The 24,986-nt window shown below is 38.6% G+C and overlaps 1 protein-coding gene across 1 annotated transcript in view; it reads left to right on the forward strand.

The window, feature by feature from the left end:
* KIF16B (kinesin family member 16B) overlaps positions 1-24,986 on the forward strand; it is a 3,706,250-nt gene that overhangs the window by 2,360,673 nt on the left and 1,320,591 nt on the right. Inside the window, exon 22 of the mRNA XM_044056090.1 lies at positions 11,379-11,429. Within this exon, the coding sequence (XP_043912025.1) occupies positions 11,379-11,429 (51 nt within the window). The remainder of the gene's footprint in view (positions 1-11,378; positions 11,430-24,986) is intronic.

Here is a 24,986-nt window from a genome sequence, read left to right on the forward strand (position 1 = left end):
GTTAAACTGAAAGCTAAATAACTGGGTGTGCATTTTGCATGCATGTACAGAGTCTAGCAGGGAGAATGTTCCCCTATAATGTTGCTTAGTGCAAAATATAAAATTGAGTTTTTTAATTGGTGAGGGGAATCCCAGGTTGTATTTCTTAATACAAATGAAAGTTTCAACAAGAAAATCTTTTCTGTGCTAACTTGCTGAGTACAGAATTGAAAAACTGTAGACTTTTGTATTATCTGCTGTTTGATATATGCCTCAGAAAACATTTAACCTTACTTTTTCACTACAGAAATATGTAGTCTTGAAGAAATCTGTTGGTGTTGGAAACCTGACCTGCTTGGGCTTCTCTGAAAAGTAGTAGTACTTTACTTATAAGATTAATACTTGTAGAATTCTTAGAATTATTATTAGATTATAGGCAAATCTTAGCTTTTATGTAAATGTCAGTATTGCTGCCATTGTATTTTCCTTTTGTTTTTCCTGGGCAGATGGAAATTGGTCGTTTTTGATTAGTGCTTTACTCTGGTTATCAAATTTTAAGTAAATAAATAAGATCATAGGAGTTTAAAGGCAAGTACTCCAAGAGCATTTTTGCTTTACCATTATCCATGTGCTTCCCAGATTTGTGCTTTACCATTAGCCATGTACCTCCCACTTGTTAGGTCAAGGATGTATTTGCAGTACCCATCCAATCATCTTGGTTCTTGAAGTATGGGGACAGCACTCTGTTTTAAAACAGAGGCAGTTTGTTCTAGATATGGTATAACTGTTGGGTAATAAAGCTCTCCCTCCTTTTTGTTTACTTCATGTACTGGTTGTTGTTGGAGGTTTAAGTCCTTAGTTCACGTGTTTGTGGAGCTGTTTATCTTATGGAGATACAACAGATCCAGTAAAGAACAGTCTTTTAATGACATGGAATGCAAGACATACTTCTCATAGGAGCTTATAAACGACACACTATAGAGATTAAAGACTGTCTTGGTTACTAACTGTTTTTAGACCAGTTTTAATTAGCAATTTTGAGGGCCTTTCTAGCTGCATGATATGTCTGGATAGGTACATGCTGAAAGGAGCATTGTACACTCTAATAGTCTATTTGGGTCAGGTGTATAGAGGGATGCTAACTTCTTTTGACCTGGATGAGTTGCTTTTAGAAATTAGCTGGGCTAGATAGAAAAATTTACTTACTACTGTTTCTACATGGTCGTCGAAGGAAATGGAATTGCCAACCCATGTGACAAGTTCCCTGACTACCATGTTCATTTGGAGCGGGGTAGTGGTTGTATTTTTTATTTGTGGATGCTGTTTTCCAGGTTTTTCAACTGTATTGCTATTGCGAAAATGGTACTCTATAACTGTGAGCATGCAACTGTTATTGATACTGTGAACCTTGTTTGTTTCTCGTCTGAACAATCAGTGTCATGACAACACACATTATATATGTTGTTTCTAACAAAATTAGTAAATAATCAGCTATTGTGTGAAAATCTAGTACTGTTTGTAAATAAAGTTGTAAGATATGTAAAGATGACTTCACGTTGTCTTGAATACTTACCAAGACTGAACCACCACTGTACACTTCTCTCCATCCCTTTGCCTCTCTCTTTCTCTCCCTCTGAGATTACTTCTTTCTCCAAGAGTGAACAAAAGGGACAAATACAACCAATGTTAACTTCTCACGTACATTTTTAGTGAAGCAACCAACATTACAAAATTGTGACAACCACCCAAAGAACACCTGCTTAAATCACCACCCACTCACTGTCTGTTCATTTTCATGCATTCCATGCTGAAATACAGTTCCTGTTCTCCATTTCAGACTATAACACAATGCTGTTAAAAGAAGCCCTGCCATCCAAGAAGAGTACACCCCGAAATTGAAAGTATATGGTTTATTTGACCAGCAGCTGGAGACAGAGAAGAATGTGTACTATTATTACCACAGCAAGAAATGATCTGAAGCGGCACCAAATAGCAAATCTCTGTGTTGAGCTATTAACATAGTGTGCAGTGATTCTACATGCAAGCAAGCAAATAAGTAACATCAGAGCTCTGTCTGATTTGGTTATATCCTGCTCTGTCTTTGAACGTTGGACCTGATGGCTTCAGCAGTAGTCTTCGTGGTTCCCCATGCAAGACTGTAAGGGTCCTTCTGTGGTCAATCCATCAAGTCCATTGAATCATCTTTTAGATCTTCCAGATGCTCCTGTAAAGACTTTGAAGAAATTCAATGGCCATCTTTGCTGGTGGACTCTCAGGCTGTGGTGAAACTAACTTGCCTTGAATTCTTTTACAAGATTTTGAGTTGAAAACATTCCCATAACATCTTGGAAGTAAACTTTTTGCAGTTATTTTTATAGATTGGGATATGCTATTGCAAATTTATAAAGTCTTGTCTAGTCCTGTGGTAATTTTATTTATTTATTTTATTTCCAGTTTGATGACCAGGAGGTCCACTGGGCTCGGGGAGCCCATTTTCAGTGGAGGCCCGGGGAGAAAAGCTCCACATTACATAGTATAGTTAAAGATACAGCAAAGTATAGCAAAACAGTTACACAATACAAATACATTTCAAGTTGGAGACTTGTATTGTAAAATGGTTATATAAATAAATCTTGAGGATGTCAATAATATGTTCATTTCAAAGAGAAGAGAGAAAAGAGAAAAAAAACTGTTTGCAATATATACATTGATTGCACTATCATTGGATTAGCAAACATTCAGTGAGCCAATGTATTTAGAAATTCAAGATGGAGTGAAATAAAAGTAGGCTAGGTGGGGAGAATGCAGTTGCATTTCCAATTAGAGGAGAGGTAAGAATGGAGTTGAGATTTAAAGTTATCAGCGTTTTCTGAAGTCCTTAGTAAAGGAGGGAGAGAATTCCATTTTTTGGCTAAGGAAAATGATAGGAGAAGTTGTCCAGCAGAACACTTAGGTTTGTGAACAATGATTAGGTTTTGGTTTTCAGATCTGAGAGTTATATATGGGGTGTATGGTGGTAGGAAGTTGGTCAGGGCAGGGCATTTACTGGCTTTGAATATTAGCCTGTGGGCTGCAGTAAGTTGGAGGTAGTCTAGATAGTTGGGGAGTTCTAGCCAGTTTAACAAATGGACGGCAGTACAATGATGGGAGGAGTATTTGGCTTTGTTGGCAAATTTGGAAATTTTATTATAACAGTTTTCAAGTTTGGAAGAGAGAGAGGAAGATAGGTTGGTTAGCAAAGGAGCGCCATACATTAGTGAGGGAAGTAGATAGGTAGTGGTGAGAGTTTGTCTAGTAGGAGGAGAGAGGAAGTGGTTGTTTCTGTATAGCATGCCAAGTTTTTGATGTTTTTTTTATTTTTTGCTGTATGTGGGTGTCGAATTTTAGGTGTTCATCTATAGTTACTGTAAGTAATTTAGCGAAAAGAATGACCTCTATGGGAGAGTTGTTACGGCTGATGATTTGAAAGAAGTTTTTATCAAGAGGGGGAAGGATTTTGAGGGAGAGAATAACAATATTTTGGATTTGTTCACATTTAGAGAAAGGTGGTTTTGAAGCATCCAGTTCTCAGTGGTAGAGAAGGCAGTTTGTGTCTTTGTTTGGAGCTTGAGGAAGTTAGAGGCAGAGCAGATTAAAGTTGAGTCATCTGCATATTGTAATGGTTTTGGTGTTAGGTATGGCAGAGTGGAAGTTATGGATAAAGATGTTAAACAGCATTGGACTGATGATTGATCCCTGGGGGTACACCAGTGGGGGTAGTTAGGAAAGGTGAGGTGCCTTTTCTCCATTTCACAGCCTGCGATCTATCAGACAGGTAACTTGAGAACCAGGATAGGGTATTCCGAGAGATAAAGGTTAGAAAGTTGACTCAGGAGATGGGTGTGGGAGACAGTGTCGAATGCCTTGGAGAGATCTAATAGAAATGTTGATACTATTTCTTCAGAATCACAGGCTTGGTTGACTGTATCTAAGAAAGAGAGAAGAGCGGTTATTGTGCTATGGCCAGGTCGGAAGCCATGTTGGGTTGGAGTAATAAGTTGATTTCGGGTTAGGAAAGGTATGAGTTGGAGGTGGATGCATTTTTCCAGAATCTGTGAGATTGGGGAGAGGAAAGCTATGGGGCAGAAGTTTGAGATTTATTGTTTTTGCCTCCTTTGTGGAGAGGTAGAATAAAGGCTGCATGCCACAGTTTGGGGACATAGGATTTCTGTATGGATCAGTTGATCAGGATGCTAATGGGGAGGGAATTCCATCTGCGGCAGTCTTGAGAAAGAAAGATGGGATATTGTCAGGGGCATTGGAGCAAGTTTTTAGTTTGGAGAGTTTTTTTTTATATAGGAGATGGAGATGGGTTTAAGCTCAAATATCAGAGGAGGGTTAGGGATAGTGGGTTGGGTGGAGGCCAGGGTAGAGAGGTTGAGTTGAGTGGAAGGACTGTTTGCGAAGGTCTTGGTTAGTTCTGCTATTGAGTTGGTAAGGAAGGAGTTGAGTAGAGAGGCTCTTTCTGGATCGGATTTGCTGGTGTTAGGGTAGGTATTGTTTTTGGTACCTGGGTTGAGAAGTGAGTTAATTGAGTTCCAGAATTGTCTGGGGTTTTTGGAGTTGTTGAACTGGAGTTTAATGTACTAGGATTTTTTGTCTTTGATAATTTTTTTTTTAGCAAGGTTACGGAGTTGTTTATATTTAAGAAGGGTTTTAGGGAGTTTGTTGTGGTGATAATGTTTCCAGGATTTGTCTCTTTGTTGCATAAGTCTTTTGGTATCTTTAGTTAGCCATGGGGCAGTATTGGTTTTTATTCTTTTTGTTCTTGGTGGAGCTAGGGAGTTTAGGACATTTAAGAAGGTGGAGTTAAAAAATTCTACAGCATTGTCTAGAGGGAGAGTTTTTAGAGTATTCCAGTTTATTCATTTGAGGGAGTCCGAGAAAGATGTGTGGTCAAAGTTACTAAGGTTACGTGTGTGAATGTTGGTGTAGGTGAGGTGGGGAGTAGGTTGCTCGGTAGATGAAAGCTGGCAGGTGGTCACTAATGGAGTCTGGAATGGTGCCAGCTTTTGAAACTGGTATAGCTGGTTCCCCTCTGGGGAGAGAAGTGGGTACTACTGCTGCTCTTTCTGGGTTGAGTTACTATTGGTCACATAGCCGTACTAATTTTTATTGGCCTGCTTGCTGTTATGCTGGGCTGTGACACTAGCATCCTGTCTTGAACTCTGCTACTGGATTTGACTTTAAAAGCTGTTCAACAATAGCTGAGAATTAACTCTTTTTTGTAAATGTTTTAGGGTATACTGGTGCTGATTAATAGTTTGTCTTGCACTGTGGTAATTTTACATCTGAAACTGATCTAACTGGTTCCCCTAGTGAAAGATAGAACTGCTAGTGTTGTTTTTGAATAGAATTTATATTATTTACGTAATAGCGCTAACTTTTACTGCCTTGTGTACTCTTGTGTGCTGTAAACTCTGCTTCTTATTGACACTAATGCTGTATATGCTAGGTTGCGACAAAACCAACCTACTTTGAAATCTGCTACTAGATTTGACTTGAAAAACAGTCGCAACAACATCAGGACATTGCTGTGTTTAGCAAAGCAGATTTGCGGAATATGGAACATACTATAAGAATGCATACAACAGTAGCAAGTATTCATTTCTGTACCTATCCTGCTCTTCCCAATCTGTGTTTTGTGGACTAGTGCACCTTATTGCTCATCAGTGCTCAACTGTGTGAAGGTGCAGTTTTGTGGAGCCTTCTTACTAGTAGTGATATTAGGTTTATCAGTACTGATTGTTTCTCCCTTCTGTGTATTATTCAACTCTGGTTGAGTGATTGCTGTCATGCTATGCTGCAGCCTTTTAGTGGTTGGTTGATTGCTGTCTGCTATACTGTAGCCTTGCTGTGATAGTGTCACACTGCTTGCTTCATTATTTATGTGTTTAAATGAGAGCCTGCTACATGCTCCTGAGTTGTGGCACTGGTGCACGTAATACTTATTGTTTGTTGTAAGATTTTTGCCTGTTATTCATCACATAGAAGCTTGTGACATTTTGAGTATTGTATGAACTACCATGTGAAGCCTTGGAATCCTTTTTAACTAGGGATCTGTATTATTGTGTTTGGCATCTGTGTTTGCTGCTGCACCATATACTAATACTTGGCATTGCATTGATCATTGTATTGTAAAATTTCTTCTTGCTGTTTTAGCTTTTTTATGCTGTAGGTGCCTTGAGTACCGCTGGTTTATTGTGCTGTGGCATCCATGTCTTCTGCTCAGTTTATCCTTTTAATACTGTTATGCACTGCACTGTACAGGGCTTTGCTGTATTGAGCTATGTTATCATGCTGTAGTGTACTGTGCTATACTGTACAGGTCTGCACTGTTCTGCACCCATGCCCACTGTTCAGTTCCTTATAATGTTATACTGAATTGTACCATACTGTATCACATTGTGTTATATCTTGTAGAGCTGCGCTGTTTTTGCATCTGTATTTGCTGTTCATTTGATCCTTGTAATACTGTACTACATTCTGTACTGGGTTGCACTATATTTAGCTGTGTTGAGTACCACTTTATTGCATGGTATCATATTGTACAGTGTTGTGCTATGTTGTACAGAGCTGCACTGTCTTGCACTATCCTGTAACTACTTTCACTTCCCCCTTATGTATCATACAACTAACGTATTCTGCTATATTGTACTGAGTTGCACTGTTTGCTTTGTTTCACTGTCCTTTTAAATATTATACAGTTCCCACTCTCGCTATGGTAGACTAAGGGTCAGCAAATTCTACACCACTTAATGTATTCCTTCTAGCATCTCTGGATCAGGCATAGGTTCTTAGTTTCTGCCCCATCCATTGTCAGCCTAGGCAACTCGAGGCACTGTATAAACTGTGCTACATGCTCATTGTCAACCATTTGTTAGTACCACAGAAAATGAGTCCACAGTGAGTAATGCAGATATTTATTGCAGCTTTAGGTAAACCTCTCACAGGCACTGATAATCCGGCAGTTAGCACAGAGGATTAAAGCTCTGAGCTGCTAACAAGCTACCTCCCATGGAGATTCATTTAGACTCACAGATGGTACTTTTAACAAAGGAGGTTAACTCAAAATATTTTTGCTGAAATTGCTTTCAGAGAACATATGTCAAAAACCTTTTTGCTGGGGAGTCTCCCATGCACTCCCAGATTTATATATGTCAACTCCAAGGTTGCACAACAGTGGAGAAAGAGGCAAACTCCACTGTCGGCAAAGGTAGTTTTGGTGAACTATGTTTGAACTTTTTACGTTCATTGAATCTAACTTCACAGATTCACACACTCACCCAAAATTGCTTTCAGAGAACATATGTCAAAAACCTTTTTGCTGGGGAGTCTCCCATGCACTCCCAGATTTATATATGTCAACTCCAAAGTTGCACAACAGTGGAGAAAGAGGCAAACTCCACTGTCGGCAAAGGTAGTTTTGGTGAACTATGTTTGAACTTTTTACGTTCATTGAATCTAACTTCACAGATTTCACACATTCACCCAGGGTATAGGGTTTGATTTCTTTCACCTTCATTCTCCTATTCTGTAACTGTGAGCAACTCAATTAATCAGACTGTACACAGGTAACCCTAAAAAGGGACACTTCTCTCCATTTAGCTTACCCAGTTAATAAATGTATAAAAATGAAATAAAAATAAAGAACACAGTAAGAAAAAGGATCACTGCACATTCTTGCACCACAGCTACACACTGCCAACACTTCCTGTGCTGATTATCTTCAAAATTACCTTCAAAAACACAAAGACCTCATAAACATGCACTACAGCCAGACTTCACTAATATGCTAACACATATTTTATACCTCATACAGCTTCTTAGACCACCTCTGCCACTGACAAGAGTTACCTGAATAGTCTGGCCAAGCCCATTGGCTACTTTGGCTACTAAAGTGTCCACTAGATGTGGCAATGTACTCATTTAGGTGACTTAAGAGTTCAGCACACTGATGCATCACTCACAAGGCTAAGCAAAGACAACTGTTTCTCAGGTGCTAGAATTCCACATATCACCAAGGATTTTAAGTCCCCTCATCCCAGAGTTAAACTGAATTGTGATGCACCCCTGTAGATTATTTGAAAAGGGACATGATGGAGCTCTCCGAGTATGTTTTTATGGCAGGAAAGAAACTAGTCTTGCGCGGTATCCTACATTTGCTGAGAATGATGCCACCATGCAAGCAAAAGACTTTAATATAGAGGATTATGAGCAGGCTGCCGATCATAACTGGCTTATTATGTGTTTGAGGCATGGATGCCAAGAAATTCCTCGAGAGCAGATAAAGTATTATGATCAGAAACCCTGTCATACTTCTGCTCCATGTATTACTAGTTATTGGAGGAAAAAAATCGCTAAGTGTTTTACAAGCATTCCAAGCTGTAAAGTACTTACTGAGTACCATCAGTGAGACAATGTAAGAGATTCTGTTATGTTAGAAAAAGTCAGGGACACATTACCAGCACCAACAGCAGACATAAACAAGTCTGTCTTTTATTCTGCAGTGTCATTTGTTGGTCGGTACTGGCAGGGTTAAATGCCTAGCATGAATCCCTGTCTGACAAGTAAAGTAGAGTGTAGGTTCATAGATTAGTACTAGACTAACTGCCCTCATGGGCCATTTTAAGCCTAGCCAAGTACCCCATGTGAGAATCAAACCCTGCACCTTGTGTTTCTAAAGTAAGTACCTTAGCCATTATGCCAGTAACATCAGTAGGAAGTCTACCCACCACTAGAACATCCCAGTGTAAGCCTACCCACCACCAGAAACATACTTCCAGTGCAGAGATAACACTACACAACAAATCACAAATCCCCAGTGTAAGTCTATCCACAACCACAAACATGCTTCCAATGTAGAGATACTACTACACAACAACTCACAAATCCTAGTGTAAGTCTACCCATCACCACAAACATACTTCCAATGCACCGATAATACTACACAACAAATCACAAATCTTAGTGTAAGTCTACCCACCACCAGAAGCATACTTCCAATGCACAGATAATACTAAACAACAAATCACAACTCCCAGTGTAATTCTACCCACCACCAGAAACATAATTTCCAGTACACAGATAATACTACACAACAAATCACAAATCCTAGTGTAAGTCTACCCACCACCAGAAACATACTTCCAGTGCACAGATAATACTACACAACAAATCACAAATCCCAGTGCAAGTCTACTCACCAGCAAAAAATACTTCCAGTGCACAGATAATAATGAACAAATCACAAATCCTAGTGTAAGTTTACCCACCGCCAGAAAACATACTTCCAATGCAGAGATAATACCACACAAAAAAATCACAAATCCCATTGTAAGCCTACCCACCACCAGAAACATATTTCCAATGCAGAGATAATACTACACAACAAATCACAAATCGCAGTGTAAGTCAACCCACCACCAGAAACATACTTCCAATGCAGAGATAATACTACACAACAAATGACAAATCCTTGTGTAAGTATACACACCACCAGAAACAAACGGTCAACAAATGTTAAATAAAATAAACATACTTCCAATGCAGAGATAATACTACAATGTTTTCTAACAGTGTGGGTAAATATCTTACCTCATACAGGTGCCCCTGCAGGCTGTATTCTCAATACTCCTATGGTACCCAAACACAAATGCTGTTGCTAACATGAACAGTGAGCACTTGTGCTTAACATTTTTAAGATCAGATCTCAACCTATAAAAGTGTTTAACTGGTTTGTCTTTTTCCAGATACCTCAACATAATCACCACGTCCCATGCTCTGCAATTATCATATTTATTGGTGTCATTCGGGGGGGGGGGTGCAATTACATGTGTAAGGCCTGTGGGAGGTGGAAGACAGTCCCACCTGTTTCACCCAGGAAGACCTGCCCTTACACCTACCAGAGCAGAGTTTTTACATACTGGCTAAGACTTTCTGTACTCCCATAGTGCTTTTTGGGTAGTGTCAGTCTGTTCAGATTGTCAGGTGAATAGATACATATTCAAATCTGGCAGACATCAGTATATAGTGCTGCCTACCATTTGGAGCCTAAATAAGAAAATGCCCTCATTTATGGCATGCATTCCTAAAATTCCTAAATCTTGAAAGCAATGATTTTTTTTGTTGTCATTGGAACCTGGTTCATGAATGTAACAACATCAAATCCTAACCTGACTTGTTTCCCTACTACTCGTATTATGTTATGTAAACTGTACTTTTGTATTTACTGTTTTACTGATAATTCCAATTATTGTCAATAATTATAGTAAAGTCTGGTGTATTTTGTCTTGTGTTTTCACAAATGCGTAAGATTTTGAAGTTAACTTTTTCTGCCACCTTGCCCCTGCTGTCTGTAGACCATTAGCCCCAGTTACAGCCAGTTGATCCATTTGTTCTTCATCACCGGGACAGGACAAGAGGCAGTCATCAGGTCAGTTCGCATTTTTTCTGTTTCCTCCCTGGTTGTAACTAGCACATAATAGGCTAGGCACCAAGGAGAGCCATGCCATGGGCTGTTCCCTGAGGATATCGCCTCAGTTTTGCAAAGGCCATTCCCTCCAAGTGGACCTCCCCTCCCCTGAGAGCATCAGAGGTAGTCTTAGCAGTTTCCACCAGAGGGCACAAACTATGTGGTGTACCCCTGAATGTATGTAAGCCCCGCCTTGCTTCTCAACAGAGCTGAGCTTCTCTCTCAAAATTAGTGGTTTCAGTTTTGTACTATATTCAGCAAGCCATAAGTAAGGTGGGGAAAAAGGGGTGACTGCCCTTAATGCAGACTCTTGGGGGGCGTGATTGATAGTGACTGATGGGGTATGAGCGGTGTTACACTATTCATTTAAGAAAGTGCTGGTGACATTATGGCTTCTTAGATGAATGTGTTTAGTAGCTGTAGGCTGTAGCAAGGAGCTTGTTGAAGCTCCTTTACTAACAAATTAAGATGCAGTAACTTTGTTAGCAAGTGTAACAAGGAGCTTGAATTTTGCTTCTCAGCTTCAGCAAAGACCTTTAAGCCGCACCCCCTTTTTGTTTTTGTTCTCAGCTTCAGGTTGGTGAGGAGGGACACTAGTTGGGTGCCAGATGACTTCGGTAAGTCTCTTGAGTTGAATATACCTTGTAAAGGATCAATGTACCTAATATACCCCACATGATTTGCAAACTGAATGAGAAGTGCTTTTGACCAGCAGTCCAGGAGTATTTAAAGTCTGCTTTACCTATCGATTGTACAGCAACCTAATGATTTGAGGTTTCTAACAATGTTGACAGAAATGCTTGAGACTCATTTGAAAACTTGTTAATGTTATAGTTGCTGTTTATATAAAGTCCTGTAACAGTTAACAGGGTCTTTTGCATTTTAGGAAAGTGAAATGCTTCTTGATGGCATTACCCAGAGAAAACTCAAGTATGAGGTATGTTCTAGCTTCTTAACTAAATTTCTTAAAATTAAATTTTTCTTTGAAACCTTGTTGATTACTTTTCATACTTGATTCCTAAATCTATATGTTGGCCATAAATAATTGGGTTTGTGTCTTGCTGTTTCTTGCATGTCACTGCAAATTTGATGAAAGCAGTCCGTTTTCATATTCTTTGCTGTTTAACAGTATCCTTTTCCTAGGTCTTATTATTTTTTTATTTACCTTAATATGTTTTAACATTGGTAACTACAAGTCACAAGATAACATTATGGCAAGTGCTGAGGCAGAGATCCTAAAGAGCATAAGGCTTGTGCAGTAGTTTTGTTTTCTCTTCTTTGGTAGGTGATATTTAGAGATGATATTTTCTTTCTGTTTTACAAGAGGTATTTAATGGAGATATGATGTAGTCCAACAACTGACATTTGTTTTTTTATGTGTAGGGGTTATGCTGTATGTTACAAATGTATGTGCAGTGGATAAGGCCATACTGACGGTTAAAAATGTGCCTGAAGGATTCTGATGATTTTTGTAAGTTAGTTTCAGTCAGCAGATTATTATATATAGAAAGTCCATGTCATGGTGCCTCCTCAGCAGGGCAGTGTCTACATCAGTTCTCATTGATTATTTCTACTTCTCACTATTGCTAGAGGAGCATTCATAAATGAAAGGATGGACCAGCGCCTCCTGAATTTTTCTGTCACCACTGCATAGGTAGCATGCCTTACTGAGAAATACCATTCATCTTGTTGCACGGTCATCAACATTTTTCCTTTCTAGCCATCTATTGAAATATTTTTCAGAAGACAGCAGCAGGTGGTCCTCCATTAATATGCATCTCCACTGTTTTTTTTTTTTTTTTGTGTGTTATAACTCCAGACCCCATGTATTACAAGTGATCAGTCCTAAAACCAGCAATTAGCTAAATGATAAAATTCATATGATCTGTAGGTTTTATATAGACTAGAATGGGTTCATTATAAAACCATGTACCTCATATCCTTGTTACACAGCCCCTAAAGCCAGAATTCTTTGTAGCACACACCTTGATCCACAAAAATCATACGCCTAAATACATGACATCCAGAGGAAGTAGGAAAATCATAAAACTAAATGTCAACACTTGCACATAGTACAAAATACAAAAAAAAAACATTTGTACAATGTCACTCAAGTAATGGACCCCTTGTGTGTCTGTGATATCGGCAGTGTCGTAAATCTAGGTCTTATTCAGAGAGAGTTATTGTAATAGTAAATAGTACCCTGTAGGCTTATCTATCTTTTCTTGTCCATTTGGGGTTTCCCTCATCTGACCCATTCTTCCTTATTGAGGACTAATGTTGATCTTGTGCCTACCTTTGAACACACCTGAGTAGGTGCATGGACACTCGTATATCCAACAATCCAACATAGCCTTATATGTCAGTTCTTCTAACTGTCTTTGTACTGCAGTTCCTATATTCACACCAGAATGATTTCATCTGTTTAGTGCTCGCTGTAGTCAAATGTTTCTTTTTTTGAAAATGTCAAAATATCAAAGGCTTGTTTATGGCATGTATTAATCGTCCTTGTACTATATTAAACTGCTTTTATATAAAGAAAGAGAGATCCAATGAAGCTAAAAAGGGAGAATCTTCAAAAGAGGCACTGAAAACTTTAGTAATTTAATCCGTTGGTACCATTTCAGAAGGACGGTGCTTCTGATTTGGTAGATTTCGATCACAGGAATCATAAGTCAACCTCTGAATTTCCAAACCCAACAAATCTTGTCTTTGCATAATGAAAAGGTAAACAGAACCTTTGGTGGAGCATACTTTGGTGTCTTATGTGATTATTATGCCATCTGCAGAGTGCTTGCTGATTGACAACCCTAACTCTTACACTACTTGTATGCAAGCTGTATCCAACCCTTATCCTTCTGGCTCTACGTTTGCTACTTTTCAGACAGTTTTTTTTTTTATTTTATAAGATTCATTTCAGGGAATATTTCAACTTAGTTCAAAAAGGTAAGAAACCACCAAAAGGATTCTGTTGGTACCTTCTTCAGAAAAATGTACTCCTGTGATTAGAATGCAGAGCTGTGTATTTTGGGACTGTTAGAGTCTTCAGATTGAATACAAAGTCAAAGAACCCTTTCTCTTTCATTTTCTGATATAACAAATTTTTATATGAAGTAGCTAGTCATCTTCTTTCTAAAGCTCTAATTATGAGGATACTTGCAGTTTTTGACTTCTGCTGTAGAAGACATTACCTTTGTAGACCCAATAAGCTTTAAGGGAGAGTTTTTCAACTGGCCTGCAGAGAAACCTTCATCACCTAGAAGATACAGAAAAGTAATGAGGGTGCTGATTCAAAATTAACAGTTCTTCCTCTTAGACATTTTTTCAGAATGTCTTACAAGCTATCAGAACACAGATTCATAACCAGTATAACTTACACAGGGCTGCTAGGACATATAAGGTAATTGTACACAAAAACAAGTGCACCAACACTTCAAATATAAGGTACCTTTGATTTTTTTTATTTATATATTCCTTTGTTGACTGGGAAAGTTCAACTGGACTAGAAACTGGCCCCTTTTCAGCAGAGGCCCAGGGAGAAAACTTCCAGATAGACTAAACATTTTAGCATTTAAGAGAAATGCATTAACAGTATACAATTATAAAGTCATACAAAAACAGGTTAACAGAAGATCTGATATCAGTTTTCAGTCTGTCCTCAACTGTTGGGTTCGGATCCAGTCCTCAGATCTGACTCAGCCGTTACTAAAGCTCGTGGCCTCCAAAAAATTTTTCGACCTCCTCCTTTACCCCAGTGCACCAAGCCCTAGTATACCTCAGATGTCATTTGCCACTTTTTACGAAAGACGTGGTTAGCCTGAACTCTCAAGCATTAATTGAGATAAGTGCTTTTTTCTTCATAATTTCTCTTCCTTGATAGATATTTCCCCTTACCTTTTGCACTCAGTGTAATTCTGTTATACCATTGCTTTTTTTTCAGTAAACATCTTTATTAAATTATCATGTATGACATACGCAATGTTATATTTATATAAATGAAAAACAAACAACATTGACACTACTTTAGTTGCAAAAATTATATATCACAGACACCATTGAAACAATTGTAGCTGCAAAAATTATACATCACTTATAATCTTCCCATTCATTGCCAGTTAAGCATGATATGGCTCATTCAAATCCTACCTGTTATACCTCATTCCTTCTCTGCATATACTGTTCCACAATTCCAAATTTTTCTATGTAGTTTGCTCCATCCCATTTGTAAAGATTTCAATTCCAGTTGTTTTATCTCTGTTACAATATTCACTACTTCTAGTAAAGTTGGTCTAGACTTTGATTTCCATTTTCTAGTAATTGTTTTTTTGGCAATCACCATAATTAGACTCAGCAAGGCCTTACTATGTCTAGGCAATTCTGATTATGTATCATAGTTCAAAACAAATCATCTTCCCAGTCAATCCAGTCCACTCATCCAGTGTTTCTGACAGAATGGTTCACAGGAAAGCCTTAAAGTCTGCCAGCTCATTACACTCCCAAAAAATATATTCCAAGCCAACTCTTTCTTGTCTGTCACACCTCCAACATTTGCTATCCAGCTATGAAAAAAATCTTTGGAGTCTATTTGGGGTATAAACATACCTATGTAAACACTTTAAGCAAAGAACCTAAATCTTCTAGACTTTGTTGCATATTTATAAGATATACATATATCCCTCCCATTGTCTCCTTGTGAATTCTTTATCCTATCTCATCCTTTCTAAGCTCCTCTGATTGATTCTTATAATTATCATGCAATGTTTTATATGCTGTACTAAATATTCATTTTTAAGGGCAGCTTCTGTTCTAGATTCTGTTAAAAACTTTACCAGTGCTGGTCATTCATTTAGGACCCCCCCCTTTCTTTCTCTTTGCCTTCACTCTGATATCAATCCTTGATAGGGAAGGCAATCTCTTACCTGCAGTCCAAATAAATTCTTGTCCTCTTCCCATTCTGTTACCTTTCCCTTTCTAGTTTTTTGCTCCCAATACCTTGGTTCCTTTGCCAGTTTTCTCCAATAAATTCTAGCTCCCTACTGCCTATTTTCTGTATCCCTAACCACAGTTATCCCTATTGGCAGAACCTGTTTTCTCCATTCTCATGCTGGTTTAGTTCTTAGAATACTCCCTGCTATTTTATGAAAGTAATACTCTGTATGATTTTTGTTGTTCTCCTTAAGAGTCTGCATCCAAAATCCCACCCTCTCCTTAATTCTTGAACCCCCCCCCTTTTATCACCATCCTTCATTTCCACTTTGAATTATAGTTTTCTGCTTGTGCGATGTGTAAGAGACTTAACTGTGTTGCTGTAAAATTTCCCCTCAAATTAAGTAATCCAAGTCCACCTTGCTATATTGGAAGAATCATCTTATCCTACTTGACCTGTGCTGTCTTCCCTTCCCAGATAAAATCCTTCAACTCTTTTTAATTTTATTCCATAGCTTCTCCTCTCGTTGATAAAAATATGCCTGGCCTATGTATAAGACTAAAGGGACTAAAAGCATTTTAATTGGTTGTGTCTTAGTATCCATATAACAAAGCTTCCAGTTTCTCAATTGTTGTATTACCTTCTGTTTAGTCTCTTCCCACATATCCTTTACTGCCACAACAGAGTCATATCTAATCAATTCTCCTAAAGACTTCATTTTATCATGTCCCCATAAATATGGATATTGTTGGACCAATTTGTGTGTGGGTACATAATTTACCACTATTGCCTTTGTTTTAGCTTTATCAATTTTGTATCCTGAGAAGATTTGAAACTGTCTTAAAATGTTCCACAGCACCGTAATGTCCCTTTCTGGTTTTGTCATGTATAAAATAATATCATCTGCAAATAGAGCCAGCTTTTCCTGACTACCATACCAGTTATATCATTGAATTTGAGTCCCTTATTTTCTTTTCCAGTGGTTCTAAAATATAATGCAAACAACAAAGGAGAAAGTGGACAACCCTGCCTGGTTCCTGTACTCAAGCAGAAGTTATCAGAGAGGACACAACACACTTCAATTTTTTCGACTCTGATCCCTCATATATACTACTAATCAACCTTATAATTGTATCAGGGAAAGCAAAGGCTTCCATTGCCCTGCTCATGTAGTCACAGTCTACTCTATCAATGCTTTCTCTGCATCCTCCAATAACAGCAGTATTTTCTTATATTCTTCTTCTCTCTGGATAATCAATGTTCTGTTAATATAGTCAAATATTTGCCTCTCCTCCACAAAACCACACTGATCCATATCTATCAATTGTGCTATCACTTTTGCCATTCTTTTAGCCACTAAAGACATAAACACTTTATAATTGTGGTTTAGTATTGAAATGGGCCTGTATGAAGCTGGATCCGATGGATCTTTACCCTCTCTAGGTATTACGGCTACCATTACCTTCTCCCAGGATGCTGGTACTTCTCCTCTTAAAATACTGTTAAACAAAACCTTCCAGAACTTAGTCAGTTTTTTTCCTCTTAGCTTCCAGACTTCCACAGGAATACCATCTATTCCTGGGGACTTTCCTGTAGATTGGTTATAAATAGCCATTTTTATCTCATCTGTTCCTATCCTAACTGTTAGTAATTGAACCTCATCTGCCTCTAACCTTAGCATATTTAATTCTTCCATAAACATTTCCATTTGTACCTTTTCTTGATTTATGTATTTCTCTGCTTTATACAAACGTTCATAAAATTTTTGAAATATTTCTAATACTTTTGCAGGATCTCTTGTTATCTTCCTTGTTATAGGCTCGCTAAGCTTGGTGACAGCCCTTTCCACTTTCTGTTGCCTGAGTCGTCATGCTAACAGTTTTTGTGCTCTAGAATTCTTGTCAAAAAAGAGTTGCTTCATAGCAATCTTTCTAAACTTATGCATATTATCAAGGTAGTCCCTTATTTTCTGTTTAGCATTCTGCAGTTGCTCCTTTTCTTGTTCTGAGAGATTGCCCTTGTTTTGTAATACTTTTAACATTTGTCAGTCCGTCTGAGTAATTATTGTTACTTCTTAGCCATATCTCCCATTCCTTTATTTTCACCCTAATTGTAAACTGCACTTCAGTTTTATCCCACTCCCCAGCTATATTTTCAGAAAAAATTTCTGTCTTCTCTAGTAGCTCATGAATTAATTCCAAAACCCGTTCCTTAAATTCCTCTCTTTTCATCTGATATGTGGGAAAGCACCAGTGTCTCATTTTTATTTCATTACCTTGTGTTGTATTGGCGCATGATCTGAAATAGTTATCGGGTCTGTTTCAAGACCTTCAATTAATATCCTGTGAGATGTAAATGCTATCTAGCCTAGCCCAGTTTTTGTATCTTGGAGAATATGTAAATTCACTCCGAATTCCTAGTACTAAATTCACGTCTTCCATGCCAAAGATTTTCATGAAATTCTTCAAAAATCTACTCTCCTTTACTATATTTTCCATTTTAGACCCCGCGACACATCTTCACTGTTGCAAACCAAATTCCAGTCTCCACCTTGTAAGTAGTTATCCTTACTGAAAGCTGACTATTTCTCCCAGAATTTTCTTAAGCTCCATTATAGCAATTTTCGCTGGAATGTAAATGCATGCCAGTGTAATCCTCCTTCCATGTCAGTAGCCCCTTAGTACTATATATCTTCCATTGTTATTCTTTTTTGTTGTGCCCTGTCACTATTGGAGCATCTTTTGCAATTAATATAAGTGTTCCTCTTTTCCTTTGCTCCAGATATTCCACTGAGTAACCATCCTGAAAATTTTTCTTTGTCAAATTCACCTGTTCAGTTCTTTCCAGGTTTGTCTCCTGTAGCATAGCTATTTGCAATCTATATTTTTCAATATAGTTTACTACTCTTTCCTTTATATATTTATTTATAAGACCATTCAGAGTGAAAGACATTACAGAAAGAATCCTTTCTTATATAATTATTATTATCACCTTTTATGTATAATTGATGTTTTGTTAAATGTCTAGTTCCAATTTTTGTTACTTGCATATACTGTTCAGCCGGTTGGTCTTTTATACATTTCTTTCTTGTCATTTCCATTTGAGCCTATGCCACATCTTACATAGCTTTTTGTTTTTTTAAAAACCCTCAAACAGAACAAACAGCCCCCCAACCCCCCTAAAACTAATTAACTTAATAATAACACACACAACTATGTACATCTTCAAATAATAAAGTTTTTGCTTCCTAATAAGAACAAAAGTTCTACATAGATAGCCACACAGACAAGCTAGAGTTAACCAAAAAGAAAGGTTAGTCATGCTAAATTGCATGGTACAGCCTGTAATATTAGTAAGTAGTATTTGATTTTGTCTAGCTATATAGCTCTTTCAGCTGAGAAAACACTTGAATACTTTCAGTAAACACTTTCTCCAAGCTATTTCTCTTTATCAAATTGTGTTCTAGTGACATACAAACCAGACACAAAACTGCTAAGAGTACCTTATTTACCAGAAAAAAAAGTCTTATAATATTCTTTTTCATTTACATGCTTTTTAATAAACTTGTTACTGGATAACACCTGGGATCTTAATCTAGTCATTTCCCTATGCAAGCATGGGAAAAAGCACACTGAATTTTCATTTGTCATACTCTCTTAGACATTTTCGCTCTCCCCCTTTTTACATTGCAGTGCCTACATTTCTTAAAACTGAACAAAGAAAAAAAGTAGAAGGGAGAAGAAAAACAAACAAACAAAATCACCTGTTTATATTAGTATCACCATTGCATTTCAGGAAAAAAACTGAAAAAAAAACTTGACTTCAAGTCTAATTAGTTTTGTCTTATCTTTAAAGGCCGTCCAGCTGGGAAAAACCCCTGGTTGCTTTCAAAGAACATTATGTCCTAGCCATTTCTCATTTCTTTTTTTTTTTTATTCTTTTCCCTCAGCCAGTCCCCTTCCATCAGACTGTCTCCAGTTTCTCTTTATCAGATTGTTTCTACGGAAACATGAACAGCTGCAGAATTGCTACTAAGTTTGCATGCATTTGTAGAAAAAAAGCTTCATAATATTCAATATTCTTTTTCATTTACTTGCTGTCTCTTAAAACTAATCGGTCTAAGGTCCTTAATACAGTCATTTCCCCATTCAAGAATGAAAAAAGCACATTAATTTTAAATGTGTCATGCCTTTTTAACCAGGCTTTTTTATACATTGCATTGCTTGTATTTCTCAAAACTGTACTAGAAAAGAGAAAATATGGGAGAAAAAGAACACCTGTTTACAATCCCCATTACACTAAAAAATAACATGCAAAGAAAACCATATACCACACATATAGTACTATTAAGAAAAAAATGCTTTCTTTACTTACAGTTAGCTTTCTCCCCCCAAAAGCATTTTTCCAAACATGAATGACATGAAGTAGGGCTAAGGCCCCCAGAAAGCCAAGAAATTTTGATAAGTCCAATATTTCCGTATTTTCTTGTTCTGTCATATTTCACAAATATAATTATTGCATTGTAATCCCACACTGAGTTACTGGTCTTATTACTGTTCTTCTCCATCACCCAAATCCTGTCTCTGCTTCATTTCCAATGTACTCTTGATTCTTCTACTCAGCTCTTGTGCTTCCTTCCTTCTGTTCAACATTTTCCGTTGAAATACTGGAAGAGGTTTCACAGGTGCAGTATCTCTGTGGTAATTCTTACCAGAACAACAAGAAGCAGAATCTCCTTCCGTTTCACAGCTCACTTTTTGTTGGGCAAAGTTTTGAATTTCCTCCTTAGCATGCACTTCATCAAAAAATGATTTTACCCCTCCAGGGAAGAACACTATAAAGACAACTGGATACAGCAGTTTGAATCTCACACCCATGTCTCAACATTCCTCGAACAGTGGAATGAATTTACTCCTCTTCTGCCTGGTGTACACTGGGTGTTCATTCTCCACAAGCACTCTGCTGTCTCCCATTTGTAGTATTTTGTCCATCTGCCACAGTTTTGTCGGAATCAACTCCTTCTGCTTGTAGGATTGCTTTACTATTAAAAGTGTAGGTTGCTTTCTTTTAGCTAGGTTTGGAGCAGACACACAACGTTCCCTTTCAACTAACAACTCCTGCTGTGTAATACCAGTCCAGTTGCTTATTTGTGCTTTCATAAAATTAATGCAGTCTGTTCCTTCCAGATTCTATGGTATTGCTGAAAATATCAAGTTTTCCCTACATGCTCTGTCCCTGAATTCTATTTTTTTAAACATATCTTCTTCAGCAGTCTCATATTCAGCCAGCCTTATCTTCATTTCACACTCTTATTTTTGCAGCTTTGTCATCTCATCTGAATATCTGTTTACAGCTTCTTCCATTTTTTCCAGCTTTTGTTGTTTGTGTTGATATACTCCATCAGTGTTTTGTTTAGTTTAACCAGGTCTGTATGCAGTTGTCTTATATCTTCCTGTAGATTATTGGAAGTCATGTCTGAAGGTTGCTTTACTTTTTGCTGAACAGCTGCAGAACTTTCCTCAGTCAGTGTTTCTTCCTCACTTTTTTGTAGCTGACTTTTTTTCCAGATGTTCTGTATTTCTTTATTCATGGCATTCAGGCAGGGTACTTAATAGCCAGTTACTGAAATTTACCCATAAACACAAGTTTACTGGTCTTCTCTGCTGAGTTTGTTTCCACACTGGAAGATCTAGAAACAAACTGTTACTCAGTGTGCAGCCATCTTGAAAATCCTCATTCTGTTGTACCATTGTTGGTAAATTTTCCCCTCATAATCTATAACTTTCTTATGGTGTATATGCCTGTGTAATTCTTCTTACCATTTTCCTGGTATTTCCCTTCTTTCTTAAGTTTATACAAAAAAAAAGTAAAAAAAAATTCTTTCTCCCTTTCTATTTTTCTCTAAAGTTATGTCTGACAAAGGGCCTGCTGGCGTCAAAAAATTTCAAAAGTATGGCCATAAATTACCTTTATCATATGCCCATGCAGTGTTTAGGCTCTCTACATCTACAAGAGGATTGTGTTATCTGTAAAAATGTCATTCCTAGGACCATAACAGATAAAAAAAAATGAATTGATCTTAAAAGGTTTGCTTCTATCCTTATTTGGAGAGGCTATCTCTGGGGCTCAATCCCCCAAAAAGGAAAATGAATGAAATACTGGCTAAGTCTACAAGGCCATCAACTTCTCCCACTCCTTCTTTGGAGCTGCCTTAGAAAAAATCAAGACCAGATCCAAAATCTGCTTAGGTCCTGTTTCCTTCAGATCCGATGTGGAAATCTTTGAATCAAAGCTCTTTGGATGTGAAGATTTTACCGAGAACAAGAAACTCTCTGATACTGAATCCAGTACCCTCTAGGGTTCCCTCTGCCTTCATGGAGAAACATTGTTCAAGGTCTCCATCCCTTGCCTCATCTCATTCTTCCAGGAGTCTTAACTGAGGAAGATATGGACAGAATGATGAGAAAATTCCTCTAGGTGCAGATTCAGATGGTTGTTCTCCTGGCTCTTATCCCTCAGGTCAGGGAGCCCATCTGACTCTTACACCACCATTGCCAGCTACTTCTGTGATTCCACCCGTTGTTTCAGAGTCCTTGGATCCGAACCTTCTGAGTCTGTCTGGATCTGATCCAAAGATACCTTTATCTTCAGATGTGAAGACTTCTCTGAGTAAATTGGCTGCAATTTATTTGGAACCAGATGACTCTCTGAGCTGAGGCTGCCCCTCTGAGCATTGGCATTTGATAGCTTGACTCCAGCTTCTGCTCTTGGAACAGATGGAAGCATTGATCCAAAAGCCTGCTTCCTTGGAGCCGCTGTTGTCTTTCTGTCCAGAGCAATCTGCCTTCGAGGTAGTGAAGAGAGTGTTTTCTGTTCTGACAGGATGGATGGATCCACCCCCTTCAGATCTCCAGTCTAGTTCCCAGATGTCTCTGTGCTTGGAGCCACATCATTCTATGCCACAAGGATAGCCAGCTCAAGGCCTCTAGAGTACTCAACAGGGTATTACAATTTCTTCAGACACCGAGGAATTCCCTAGGAACAGGAAGTACAAGAGGAGGTACTGGGACTTTCCACAACAGTCACTCACAGAGGATACTGATTTCGATGAAGGAGAATCAGTATTGCTGGAAGCTTTTGGAGGTTGCCTCTCTACCTCCTCGATGAGCTAACTTTTGATCTCTAGGCAGGCATCGAAGGAATCTGACTCATTTGAGCCAATCCCTAAGAGGCCAGATTGGATTCTGACTCCACTAGTCAGGAAGGAATTTTGGAGTAAGGAGGTGCCTGAGGATGGTATGGTCATGGTGGCAGCCACCAAGAAAGAACTCACTGAACAAAGTTCCTCTGTCCATCCCCCTAACAGGGAGTCTAGGCCAATGGATTGGATTGGGAATCATCTATAAGCATTATCGACCTTTGCCATTAGGTCTCTGAACTAATTTGGCACATTTTACCAGACTGCAAAGGGACCTGATCAAGGAACTTTCAAAATCCTTTTCAGGGACCATTACTGCTGAGGCTCAGTTTTCTGTGGTCTCTTAGTTGGCTACCCTCCATTCCATTTCAAATTCATCCTTTAGGCTTATCTTTTATACAGCTGAAGGTGCCTCAGGAGGTTCAGGCATCTCCATTAGGAGGCATGCATGGATGCACATATGTGATTTTGTGGAGCCTTTCAAGTCTTTGTTCGTCAGTATTCCCTTTGATGGCAGTTTTTTTGGTCCAAAAGTGAACAGTACACATTCCAGGTGTGAGAAGCATTGAAAGATCCGCTGTGCAGCGGGCATATGTTTTTTGAACCCTCAAAGATAATTTTCTAGGAATCAACAACTTGGGCAAAAAATGTAGTTCACACAGTTCCAGGTCTCATTCCAGGACAAACGTGGAGATAGTTCCCCTAGGGGCAAAGGGGAGAACTCTTAATATATAATGCATGACAACACCCACGCAGCAACAGAGGCATACAAACCAGGGGTCTAGAGATTCTTTCTCTGACAAACCTATCAGCGCTCCTAAAAGGAGGCCGAATTTACCACCCTCTGGAGGCAGTTGGAGGTTGACTGTCCCTGCGCCAGAAAGCCTTGCTAGATTTAACGAGATACTTGGGTGCAGAGGATTATTTCTAGAGGCCATATAATTTCCTTTTCCCTTCCACCTCCAACTGTGTGTAAAATTCCCGATGTCCCCCCCAGTCAGAGGAAAAGAAGCATCAATAGAAATTCAAAAGCTGCTAAAAAAGATTCATCTAAGAGGTCCCACCAGATTTGATAGAATCTGAAAGTTAATCAAGATTCTTTTTAGTGCCAAAGAAAATGGGACTGGAGACCAATTTTGGATATCAGCAACTTGAACAAGTCAGATTGACGTACAAAGTTTTTGATGGTCATGGTTCAGTCCATTCTACCCTTTCTGAGCAAGGACAACTGGATGTGTTCGACAGACCTTCAGGATGCGTACTATTACATAAAAATGAACAGGCAATCCAGAAGGTATTTATGCGTCCGGCTGTGAGCCAATCACTGTCAGTTCAGAGTACTACCCTTTCGCCTCACCAAAGCCCCCAAGGTGTTCACCAAATGCATGACATTAGTAGCAGCTCACTTGAGACTGTAGGGATTCCGAGTGTTTCCATATTTAGACAACTTGCTCATTACCGCCCTGACTAGACATCTTCTATTAATAGCAAGAGATCAGGTGATCCAGACTTGTTCTTTTCTGGGGATAACCATAAATTACAAGAAGTTTCAGTTACAACCAATTCAAACCTTGTAATTCATAGGAGCAGTCTTCAACAAAATATCAGTGACAGCTTCTCTTCCTCTCTCAAGAGTGTGGGCTATCAGAGTCCAGGTCAGGAGAATAATTCGAAATGCCAAAATTTCAGCTTGCTTAATTTTTCAAACCTTGGGGACAGTGTTAGCTGCCATTGTCTTGGTCCCTCTAGCTAGATTTCATATGAGAATTCTCAAATGTATGTTGGCAGCACAGTGGTCGATTCCTTACTAGTGCATATCAGCACAAATCAATACTCAGGCATGCAAGAAATACCTTTGGTGGTGGATTCTGTCAGATCAGGTTCTACAAGGTCATCCTTTTATTCTCCCTCAACCCAAGGCCATAATGTCCGCAGATGCTTCTCATATTGGGTGGGGGTTACTTCCTGGGGAAAACAGTCTAAGGTACTTGGTCCCCAGAAGAGGACAATTTTCATATCAGTGTTCTAGAGATGAGACCAATGCTCTTAGGGTTGCTGGCCTAAAAAATACTCTACCTTTAGGAGCAATTGTGATTCAGACAGACAATATGTCAGTAGTTTGGTACATCAACAAGCAAGGAGGAACCAGATCTTACCCCTTGTGTTGAGAAGCACTCAGAGTGTGGCAGTGGGCAATCTCATCTAACCAATTTCTGATAGCAGTGCACATTCTGGTGACGTCCAGTGTGATAGACAAATTGAGCAGGTTCATTATTCTACCTCATGAGTAGTCTCTCAAGAAAGTGACAGATCTGATTTTCCATTAATGGGGCCAGCCTTGCTGCAATCATTTTGCATCTCCCCTAAAC

The sequence above is a fragment of the Protopterus annectens genome, chromosome 1.part2, assembly GCF_019279795.1.
Source record: "Protopterus annectens isolate FY-2018-M chromosome 1.part2, PAN1.0, whole genome shotgun sequence".
In the NCBI taxonomy this organism is placed as follows: domain Eukaryota; kingdom Metazoa; phylum Chordata; order Ceratodontiformes; family Protopteridae; genus Protopterus; species Protopterus annectens.